General features: G+C 37.0%; 1 protein-coding gene across 5 annotated transcripts in view; it reads left to right on the top strand.

Moving 5' to 3' along the window:
- The first annotated feature begins 49 nt into the window (after positions 1–49).
- Positions 50–12,022, top strand: part of Pcgf5 (polycomb group ring finger 5) — a 67,843-nt gene continuing 55,870 nt past the window's right edge. For 2 of the 5 annotated variants that reach the window (XM_010632110.3, XM_010632108.3), the window contains exons 1-2: positions 50–308; positions 1,811–2,101. In XM_010632110.3, the coding sequence (XP_010630412.1) occupies positions 1,990–2,101 (112 nt within the window). In that variant the 5' untranslated portion in view covers positions 50–308; positions 1,811–1,989. Of the gene's footprint in view, positions 309–1,273; positions 1,367–1,810; positions 2,102–12,022 lie in introns of those variants that run through there. The other 3 variants (XM_010632111.3, XM_010632106.2, XM_033766653.1) reach the window with 3 other exon arrangements.

The following is a 12,022-nucleotide window of genomic DNA, read 5'->3' on the forward strand; positions in this document are numbered from 1 at the left end:
CCTGCCGAGCCGAGCGGCGACCGCGGAAAAGTTCCCTCCGCGCCGCCTCGCGCTCTCCCCGAGGACTCGCTTCCTTTAACTGTCTTGGTGTGACAGGGCGCTGCCTCTCATCTTAACACCACCCAGCTCAGCTCGGGACCTTGCGTTTCCTCTTCCGAAGACTTGCTCTTGCTTTGGAGCTTCGGAGCAAAACTGTGGGAAAGGCGAGACAGTTAATCCCAACAAACGGAGGAGGGGCTGAAATCACCCCGGCAGGGATAGTAAACGCTTTACTGAAGGTCACACAGGGCCACAACCCCGATATCCTGGTTAGTCATGCTTTCTGTCACATCCTCAGCACCGTTTCCCGAGCGGACAGGATGCGTACACACAGAAACTGTTCCCTGCACATTTGCAGTAGGTGCAATCGGTTGATGGAAAACTAATGCTTTTTACTTTGGTGATTACTTTATAATTGCCTGTGAGTTTAAAGCTGTGATAGAGGAAATGTCCTTGTTTATAGAATGAAGAATTTAGGAAAATCTGAGAGGCGCCTTCCTTGTAAGAAACTGAAAAGTTTCTCCCCAAACTCCCGCACTGGGACTCGAACCAGAGAGTCATGCATGCTAGGCAAGTACTCTGCCACTGGGCTACATCCTTTTAATTTTTTGAGTTAAGTTGCCCAAACTGAGCAGGAGCTTGGATTACTCTTGTCACATTCTCTGGGCACAGCAGGCCTCTAAAAGTTTTTTGTTTTGTTTTTTTTTTTTAAGAGTAGCCCTATTCTACAAACCAACTCTGCTAAGTTTTGAGAGAATTTAATGACGTTTTTCAGTTCTTACTGTTTGCTACTTCTATGTTTAGTCCTCACCGCTCTAGGAAGTCAACACTGTTATTTTCATTTTTACAGTTAATAAAACATACTTACGAAAGGAACACTGTTAGGTTAGGTTATATGTCCAATAAATTGGCATTTCTCTTGAGGATTTTTCAGTCTGAAAAAGAAGGTAAAGAATGAATTTATAAGTCAGAATAAAAAGAAAGAAGAGGATTAAAAACACGGATGTGGTTACAGTGAAGATAACATTGGAAAAGGGTTTTGAGGGGTAAGTAGGATGCAGAGGAGAGAGAGCACTTGTTGGGTAGAAGACAGAAGCTGCATAGTGGCCATGGGAGGGACTTATCCCTTGAATTTGCCTAAAGATGGTGAAAGGTATTTTAAGGTTAAGCTGTGAGGGGGTGTGTTTTATATGACATGCTGAGAAATTTAAAGGTTTTCTTTTTTCTGTTTGTAAGGTAGGAACACTAACATTCTTTGAGAAGACCCAAATGTGATAGGATAGAATAAACTTGATACCAGAATAGAAGATGGGCCACTGGTGGAGAGGTAATATGCAAATAGGATGGCTGTGTATGGACTGGAAAAAAAAATCAACTCAGTTTAACTATTGACAGTGTAGGGTACAAAGTGGAAATAGGGAACTGTTTGGTAGGGAAGGTAATGCCTTCGGTTTTGAATCTTTTAATATTAGCAGCAACTCCTGAAAAACAGTCAAGCGTATAGTATAATGCATTTCTAAAGAGGGATGATATCAAACTTGAGCGAAAAGCTTTGAGTATCAGTATGAAGGTGACCGTTGAAGCTTCAGAAATGAATGAATCTTTCATTGTCTTGAATTCAAGTATTGCAGACTTACAAATTAATTGTCTAGAATATGTTCTATTCACCCAATTTTGACGATGTGACACTTGCTGGTAATACAGTGGTATTGATGCAGTATGAGGAATTTGACACTTTTTTCTCATCTTTTTAAAATGATTTTGGAAACAGATATGGGAAAGCAGAACCACCAGAAGGAGTGATGATCAGCAATCTCGTCGTAAATCTGGATGTTAGTTCTCATGCTTCAGAACATCCTACTGGAAACCGCTACACTGGCTGCTGGGATCAGACTTTTCGTCCATTTAGTCCCCCTTTTTGCCTGAACTACTAAAGCCAGCTAACTGCGAATGGCTACCCAAAGGAAGCACTTGGTGAAAGATTTTAATCCTTACATTACCTGCTATATCTGTAAAGGGTACCTGATCAAGCCAACTACTGTGACAGAATGTCTCCATACCTGTAAGTATTCTTCTGTGTCATCTGCTTCTCAGAACTTATTCCTACATTCATTCCTTTAAAATTACCATGTTTTATTTCTATCTAGATTTTTAACTTTAGAAAAGAGTGTTCTAAGAATTATTGTTAATTTTCAGAATATTTGTCACCAGGATACTAGTGACATGAAATTTTTGTGTTATTTCAATCTCGATACATACAATGTAGTTGATTTTTATCAGATTGTAAAATGTTCTAAAAATAATAAACCTCACTGGTTATGACTTTTTAAAAAGTCAACTATTTTAGGATTTTATTTTTAAAATTTATACTAAAAGAATGAATCTGTTGAGCGGTTTGGTTAGGCTGTGCTTATTTCAACTCAGTGGTTCTCAAGTTATGATTCCCAGACCAACATTAATTAGCATCAACATCTCCTGGGAGCTTGTCAGAACAACAGATTACCAGCCCCACCCTAGACTTACTGAGTAAAACACTCTAGGAATGGACCTAGAAATCCGTATTTTAAGGAGTCCTACAGGTGATTCTAAAGCATTCTCAGGTTTGAGAATCACTGTTCTAATTTTGTCATATCTAAGGAAGTTTTATTCTTAGCTGCCCCACTAGAAAAGGAAGTATGTTTATATGGCTGTTGTTTATTTTTTGGGGGGGTCTTGCTATGTAGTTCAGACTGGCCTTGAACTCACTATATAGCCTAGGCTGGCCTTGAACCTGCAGCAATCCTCTTGCTTCAGCCTCTCAAGTGCTGGGATTATAGTTGTGTGCTACCACGCCCAGCCATTTTTATAGCCACTTATGCCATGATTATACATACGTTGTACATGTTTTCTGCCAGCATAATTTTATTTTTATTTCAATGAAAATAAGTTTAACGTCATTGTGTATGCCAAAGTAGGTACTTTATATACTTGATTTCATTTTAGCTTTACAGTAAACTTGGAGAAGTCTGCAGTGGATATAGGGGGAGAGAAAATATATAAGGATTATCTTCATTTTATGGGTGTAGAAACTAAAAGTTAAGTAACTGTCCCAGTCTCACAGCGAGAACAGTGGACCTGAATTAATTCCAAAGCCTTTCTAATACAGTGTGGTGCCCCTCCGTCCCTCTCTCTTTCTCTGAACCTTCACATTTTCCCTTTACTGAACTGACATATTGTACCAGTAGTTTTAAATAATAATGCAAAAAAGAATCACCTGGAAGTGGTTAAGATGGCAAATTTATTTTGCCACAATAAAAAGAAAATAGATATGTGGGGATATGTGGTGAATTCTGTAGTAAGGTTTCGGGATGTATATTTTGGAAAGGCAATCTTGTAATGTATAGCCCTTTGGGATATTTTTGGCTTATGCCGTTCAATTAGCAATTAACTATGAAAAGTGTCCTATTATTTTTCATTGCCCTATATCATTATTTATATGAACAGATACTATCATTGAACACACATTTATTGATTGCCTATTGTATGCTAAGTACTGTTCCAGACACAAAAAATGCAGTAATACTTAGGATAGTAAAAGATCTTACCCTTTACATTCTAGTAGAGGAAACTAATAATAAATGTATGCCATGTTAGTAATAAACACCACAAAGAATAAACTAAGGTTATAAAGAGGAAAGAATGGGTTATTTTATATGCTATATGAGGGTCAGCCTCTTTAATATGAGGACATTTGAACAGAAACCTGAAGTTCTGTGAATATATAGAAATAACAGAGTAGGCAGAGGGAAGATTTAAGTACTGTACACAGGCTTTGATACAGGAATACACTTCTTATATTGACGGAAGAGTAAATCAAGTTACATGACTATCACTGTAGCTCAGCTCAGAGACTATAGGGCCTTCATCCAGGTGTAAGATCTGAGGGTGGAGGTGAGGAGTTGTTGAATTATAGCTGTTTTGGAGGAAGAGCTAATAGATAACAGGGTGTGGCTACTCTAGAGTGGGGACTTAATGTTATTCTTCTGTGATTCCCATTGTACCAGCTATGGTACCTGGACATGATCTCAAGTCTGTTTTGATTTTGTTTTCTTGCTTCTAACATTTCTGCATTACTTTTATATTTGGGTCTCTCCAGCAAAGACTGCCAACTCTGGAAAATATCACGAAACAAAGCACAAATTCCTACGTTTCTATCTATACTACAAATTTTATATATGACCTTCTGAAAGAAAATTTTGAAATGAAATCCCAGTTTAAATCTTCCTTTTTGGAGGAGAAACAAATTCTATAAATATATATATAAAATGAGTTGATAAGCAAAGATTATTTTTACATTCTCAGTAGCAATTTCAAGCCTAAAGAGATAAATGACAGTTTAATTGCACAAGTCATTCTGGTCTCAAGGATCCTTTGCATTCAGTAAGACCCTTAACTGAGAGAATTAACAAGGCAGAATTGTGATTAAAATACAATGGTAAATTGCAGATGCAACCTTTTATCATCAACAGAGAATCCAGCACAGTAGATGAAGTCAGTTGCTCATTCTAGTGCCACAGGTTATCTTGAGGATTGTGTAGCACTAAGTTTTGTGCACCTGTCGGTTCTTGGATTTCTGTGTACTTTTGTTTATATTTATATTGAGATTAATAGGCAAAAACTACCCCCTTCTAAAATACTTTCCTTTTTCTTTTGATAACGAATATATTGCCGTAAAGCCAGGTCCATCAACATTTCTGGGGATCTTTGGTATGTGGTGGTAATTCTGAGTTTTGTCTCATTTGCCAGGTTTTTTCATGCATAATGTAGGACTGATACAGTACTATGATTTGGTATGTGATTTGGTATTTGGTACTGTGATTTGGAATGGGTATAAAATTCAATGAAGTGACCAAATGGGAAAGGAAGAAAATGACATTGTGATGCCCTATAGTATTTGTAGATTTTGATTTAACTTTAGGATACTGTATTAAAATAACTGCACAAAAATGATAGTTGTACGATACTATTAGTAAAGCATGAATTGAGTAAAGAATGAGTAAACACTAGTTCTTTTTTTCTTTCTTCCCCGCAGAACTGAGAATTGAACCCAAGTCCTCATGCATGCTAGGCAAGTCCTCTGCCACTGTACTACATCCCCATCCCTTTTTTGTTTTTTATTTTGATACAGGATTGCACTCAGTTGTCCAAGCTGACCTCAAACTTGGAATCCTATTCCCTCAGTATCCTGAGTTATAAGTGTATGCCCCTGCACCTGGCAAGATTAGTTATTGTTATGAAAACTTACTAAGAAAACAAAGATACTGGTCTTAGAAATATATAAGAAATATATAAGTAAAGCTTTATTGGTGAGCCAAACCAGACATGAAATCTACCCTCTGGGCAGTTTGGTCAAGTAAAGAAAGGGTAATCAAGATAAGAAATACATAAATTCAGATGGCCATAAGTGCAGTTGTCTTTGTTATATCTCTTGTTGCTGAGACACAATACCTGACATCAAATTTAAAGGAGGCAAGGTTCATTTGACTCGCAGTTTGTAGAGGTTTTATTGGCTTCCTGCAGAACAGGGTGGGCATGGCAGACAGGCATACCCCAGGGAGAAATAGTTCGTGAGAAACAAGAGGTAGCAAAACAAGCAAGGGTCAACCATAGCTTTTTCTGTCTCTTATCCAAGTTAGGTAGCACTCACACCCTTAATCCTAGCGCCCTTGATCCTGGTATAACATCATGAATTAGTCCCAGCCTCACACACTCAAGACTCAGCCACCTTTGAACAAGCCCTCCCTACCTATGACCTCGTGAAGCTTTAGGAAGATATCTAAATACAGGCCATGACAGTAATAAAGATAATGAAACAGAGTAATATAATAGCAGGTGTGTGCCAGAGTATACTGGAGCAGAATAGAATGCAAAAGAAGGTCTAGAATGTTTCTGAAAGTCCTAAAGCCAGAGACGCTGTCCCTTCTCATACAGGATCCATAAGGTGCAAAGAGCTGCATGCAGTGAGAGATAGGAATCATTTCTGCTTTCATGTGAATAAACAAAGTTAGTTCACCCTTTTCTCAAATTACCGTGCACATCTACTTCAACTCTTTCTTTCCCCTGACCAAGCCACATAGATGCCTGACTGCCCTGTGGCTCTAGTGAAAGGGCCCAAAGGGTGAATAGGCACAAGGACTGGAGGTACATAAAAGAAAGAAAAAGGGAAAAACAAGTTTGTCTAAAAGAAGGATATATAGAAGGTAGGACATTGCTGTTGCAGGCTTCTGGCAAGGAGATGCAAAACAGAAGTCTTAAAAATCACACTTTTAACAAGACTCAAACTGCACCTACCAATACTGCTTCCCTTCTGTAGGTTAAGGCATTTAAGAAATACATAAAAGTTTTAAGTTATCACTTAATGCTAGAAGAGCTAAATTCACATTAACGATGGTGAGATAATTTTAATAGTCTGACCTAAAGAAAAAAGTATCACACAAATAATTACATGTCAGACACTTTTCTAGTCACTGGGTATAGAGTGGTAAATAAGATAAATTTGAAACTTACACTTTATCAAGAAAACCTCTCATAAGCCAAGAAGAATTCCTACTACCTATAAATTTGGGTGTATCTTTTTCTTTTCTATGTGAACTTGTCTCTAGTACTTCAACCACTCATTCTGATGTCACCTAGATCTTTATTTCCAGTGTAGACCTTCTTGGCTTCAGAATCTTGAGACTTCAGCCACCTATGCTGATGTCTCACAAATGTTTATTTCCAGTTTAAACCTTTTCTTCTTAGCTTTGGAATCCTGTTGGATGCCCTTATACTCACCTGGAATGCAATATATCTAAGAATGACTGAATCTCTCCTCACTAGCAAAACTGACAAAATCCTGTTTAGCCTGTCTCTCTGATAATTCTCAAATCTGTCCCTTCAGTTCCCATCCCCATTACCTGTTCTCATTCAGGCCCACCCTACTTCTCATCAGAGCTGTATGTTCTTAACCTGTGTCAGGGTAGCAGTAATTAAAAACAGCTTACTGTCTTTGTCACTGTCAACTCTTAAGCCTACCTCAAAATTTCCTAACGGTACTTTATTGCCCTTTGGATAAATTAAAGCGACTTAACTGTGATTGGTTTCTGCCTACCTCTTCTTTTTCCACCACCTGACATTGATATATGCAGATATTCAGCTGTTTACTCTGCCTGACATGAACTACTTCTCTGTGCCCAGCTAGCAGTTACGTATCCTTAAAACTCATTGCCTCCATGGTGTCCCACCCAACTGCTCTCACAGACAGGATTTAAGTTAAGTGTCTCTTTAATATCTGGTATTTGAATGTTCAGTAGAAGTTTAAATGAGCAAATGAATGGCTAGTAGGTTGGTAATTTTATTACATTTTTACTTTCAAAAATTTAAATGCAGTAGTTACATAACTTGAAAGGCATGTGGGCCATGTTAGGAATTATGACTTTAGAAAAACTGTTTTCTAGCCCCTATAGACATCATGTGCATCTTAGTAACAGGGATGTACTCTAGACTGAGGACTGGACATTGATGGTCCTATGAAGGGATGCTCTGCTGTTGCACTAGGGTCCTGAGAAATTTTCTAAAAGCTTCATAGAGTATATTTTCTGATAATTGTATAGGTTGTTGACTTAAAATGAAAGACTTTTCACTTAAACTAAGGACAAAGGAGCTTTGTTCCAGGAGCTCAAACGTGCACTCGTTCTTAACTCTTGTGGACAGAAGAACCTTCCTTTAAAATCTAGTGATTCTTTCCTCTGGAGCAGGGTGTTTCTAGACATGAAATTATGTGATACAGGAAAGGAAAGCTTTCTTCTTTCTGCCCTTCAGATTTGTGGCAGTAATCTCTTACCTAAGCATGAATTCTTTGGAAAAAACACATGTGTTTATTTTTTTAACATATACAGAAAAGAATTCATTGATAGAGTTGATGTTACTGTTAGGCTACTTGGTGATTTTATGTGGTGATACGTAATTGAAGAACTAAGTTATTTAACCCGTACTTTTGTTTTTCAACAAGTATTGTATACATATAGCTACTTAAAGCACAGAGAACTCATGATTGTTTGACGTAAAATCTTATGCTGCCTACACTGGTTTTTCAGAGTGCAGTCTCTAGACTAGCAGTGTCACCTGGAAAGTTATTGGAAGTGTAAATTCTTGGGTTTCACTACAGACCCACTGAATCAAAATCTCTGGGAGAGGCCAGAAGTCTATAAAAATGAGCCCTCTGGGTATTTAGTGGTGCACTAAAATTTGAGACATGTGGACCAGACACTTATAATATTAGCATCTCTTAAAACTAGCCAGTTTGTACTTTTAATTGTTGTAACTAAAATAAATGCTAATAAAAGATTAAAAAGGTAGCTGGTGTTTATTTAATGTTTGTCATGGAGAGTCATGAGTTTTGCTTTCATTGTTTTGTTTAACCAAGATCCTTTCTAGTTGGCTGGTCTTATTTAATCATTAGAAAAGTTTATTAACATCTACATGTGCCAGTCATTATTCTAGCCAGTGGGACCACAGCAATTAATATGATAGGCATGGTCTTTGCCTTTCTAGATTCTGTGTTCTGATAGGTGAGAAAGACAATAAGCAACTAAAGAATGAAATTTAAGGTTCTCTATATAACAGCTGCTATGAGAGAAAATAAAGGAGAGAAAGATGTTTCTCGGGAGTTAAATTTGAGCAGAAACCAAACTAATAGGAAAGAGCAAGCTACAAAAATGTTTGAGGGATGATTACTTCACATTCTTATCCAGGTTTTTTCACAGACAAGACAGAAATGTTAAGAAATATAACCAGTAAGTGATAGAGCTGAGTTCATAATTCTGGATAGCTGACCCAGGCACATCTGCAAAGTACATTATGACATTTTCCTAATTTTCTTCTTTATTTGTTCTGCTTAGCTTTCTTTTCTAAAATTTCTTTAAGGGTCATATTAAACAATGCAGAGAGAGGGGACGCGACAGATGTAGATCCTCTTGTTTTCTTTACCGTATAATGTATCCAATCAAGATCTGAATGTTACTAATTCTGAATGAATAGTCTTTATAATGAAGAAAAAAGACATAAAATGGAGCTTCTAATTCTGTATTTGTGTATTATTTTAGAGTAAAAAACTGTTTTAGAATAAAAATCAAATACCCAAATAGAAATTATATTTGTAATATTAGTAGTTGCAAGTATATGTTTTCAGTTTTGCTAAAAATGAAATCATTGGCATATTGTAATATTTCAAGTAGTATTTTGGCAGAAATTGGTCATTCATTCATTAACGTGTTACAGTATTCATTTGGATGACAACCTAGGTATCACTATTACTAGCAGTAATGTTAATGATTAAGTGTGTGGTTCAGTTAGCTTTAGTTACGCATTAGTAAGAGGACTGTTTAACTGAACAGAATATCATAGCAGATACTAATGGACAAAAGTAGGGAATAATAGAAGTTTAAAAAATGAAATTATCTTTGTTGACTTCTGAGAATAAGGAATTTTTAGGTCAGTATGAGAATTGATGCCAATGTTTGATAAAAGTAATATACCTTAAAGTACAAAAGTATTGAAGACTAGAAATTATGGTGAGTGTACAGGTATGTTTAAAAGTATAGCCCAAAGGTTGAGTTTAAGTATTATGTACAAGTACAGTCTAGACTTGCAGAAACGATGGATACTTGAAGATTTCACAACTACTGATGTTTCACACAGACTGATTTTTAACAGACCATTATGTTGTATCAAAAATGTTCAAACCAGTGAGCAAAGCTTATTTTCTGAGAATACTCAACCACCTACGCTCCTTTACTAAATTAATAAAAAAAATCAGATTTTAATAAATATTGAAAGAACTCATTCTGATTGTCAGAATATTACTGGTAACTCAGAATCTCTCCCCTTGCAGATGTAGGCTTCTTTCTAACTTGACTATAGTAACACATTTGTAGGCCCTAAAATCTTGGTTCCCATAAGTACTCCTAACTCTTGTGTCCCCATTTATTCCATACATTTTTACTGAACACCACTTCTTCCAGATCCCATTGTAGGCATTTGGAACACATGAAGCAACATAGTACACAATAAATAAATCATAGTGTATATTAGATAATACAGAAAAAAGAGACAATCATACTGGGAAAGGGTAATTGGGCAATCAGTGAAATGTTACAATTTAAAATCTGTGTTCATGCTAGGCCTCATTAAGTAACATATGAATAAAGACTTGATGTAAAGGAGGGAAGGAAGAGTGTTTCCAGTAGAGGGAATAGCAAGATAGCAAACTCTAAGGCAAGAGTATGTGTGGCATGTTGAGAAATGGTTCAAGGCCATTGTGGCCAGACAGCATTGAGGACGCATTAAGAGGTGATGGGAATAGGCATTTCCCACAGGCAAGGTATGCAGTTGTTACAGGGCCAATGTAAGGACTTTGGCTTTTACTTTGAAGGCAGTGAAGACCCATTTCAGGTAGAGTTTTGAGTACAGTAATGGATTTTATATTTTTTATGTTTAAACAAATCATTCCAACTACTCTGTTGAAAAGAGACTTGTTAGGAAGCTCTGCAGTAATCCAGGAAGGAGATGGTGATGATTTTCACAGTGGTAGTGGTACTGATGGTGGTAAATTACCAGATTCTTACTATACCTTAAAGGTAGACTCATACTTCCTAAAGAGTTGTATGTGGATCATGGAAAGAAAAATGTGTTAAGGACAGCTTCAGAACTTTGACCTAAGAAGCTAGGAGGATAAAAAGTCATCAGATGATAAAAGAAACCCTGAGGGTAGAAGATGAGGGGATTATTTTAGATTACTTTTTGGAAATTGAGTATAAGCTGTGAGATACCCAGATGGAGATGTCCAGTTAGGAGTTGGACACATGAATCTAGAGATCATCACCATATAGAGCATATTTAGACAGTAAAAATGTGAAAGAAGTATAGATAAAGAATAAAAAAGACCAAGGACTGAGTTCTGGGTACTGTGGCTTTAACCCGCTAAGAAGAAAACAATGAGATAGGAAGAAAACAGTGCTGTCCGAGGAAGCAAAGTAAACACACAGTGTCACAAAGAAGGGACCAGCTATATCAGAGGCTTTCGGTAAGGTAGTACTGAGAACTGTAGGTCATGCATCATCTTGACATGAACGTTTCAGTGAAGTGCTCAGAGTGAAAGTTTAGATACATGTGAGAGAATGACAATTATTTTAACAATTATACTGTAAATATATAAGTAACCTTCATAAAGGTAAAGATGAAAAACAAAGGCTGGAAGACAATAAGTATATGTAGCTCTGTCAAGGAGTTTTACATCAAAAGAGAACAAAGAAACGGAGTGATAATTGATAAGGGAAATAGAGTGTACTGAGGAAATAATGTTTGAATGTTAAGAATCTGTAGTAGGTTCTTGGATAGGTCGTGGTGAGGGAATCTAGTGCACAAAGTAGAGATTGGCTTTAAATAGGTACGGTATGTAGAAATCTGGAAATAGGCCAAAACACAAAGTTTAGAGCTAGTAGGTGAGTAGGTGTGGTGGTAAAAGTTTTCTTATCTTTGATTCAGTTGTTTTCTTTTTTCCTTCTATTTTCAGTAAAATAGCAAGTGAGGTCTTCAGTGGAAAGTGAGGATGGAGGAGGATATGATGGGGGTTTGAGGAGAGAGGAGAAAGATGAAGTACTGGCAAGGAGCATAATGGACTTGGAGCATAATGGACTTGGGGCATTCATCTGCCTGGCAGATGAAAAACCCACTTCGTGAGGTTCATGGTCATGCATTTAAGGTGAGAGACCAATCAGCATGGTTGCATGTTTTTTCTCCCACATTGTCCAGCTATAATATTATAGAAGCAGCATATCTATAAAGAGTTGGATTTAGACAGGATTCTAGTTTAATTGAACAAACATGACCAAAGAAGAGAGGACATTTTAGTCAGCTTTCTTACTCTAATACAGTACATGTGGCAGGGTACTTATCAAGAAAATAG

The sequence above is a fragment of the Fukomys damarensis genome, unplaced genomic scaffold, assembly GCF_012274545.1.
Source record: "Fukomys damarensis isolate Sample0158 unplaced genomic scaffold, DMR_v1.0_HiC HiC_scaffold_20, whole genome shotgun sequence".
Classification (NCBI taxonomy): Eukaryota; Metazoa; Chordata; class Mammalia; order Rodentia; family Bathyergidae; genus Fukomys; species Fukomys damarensis.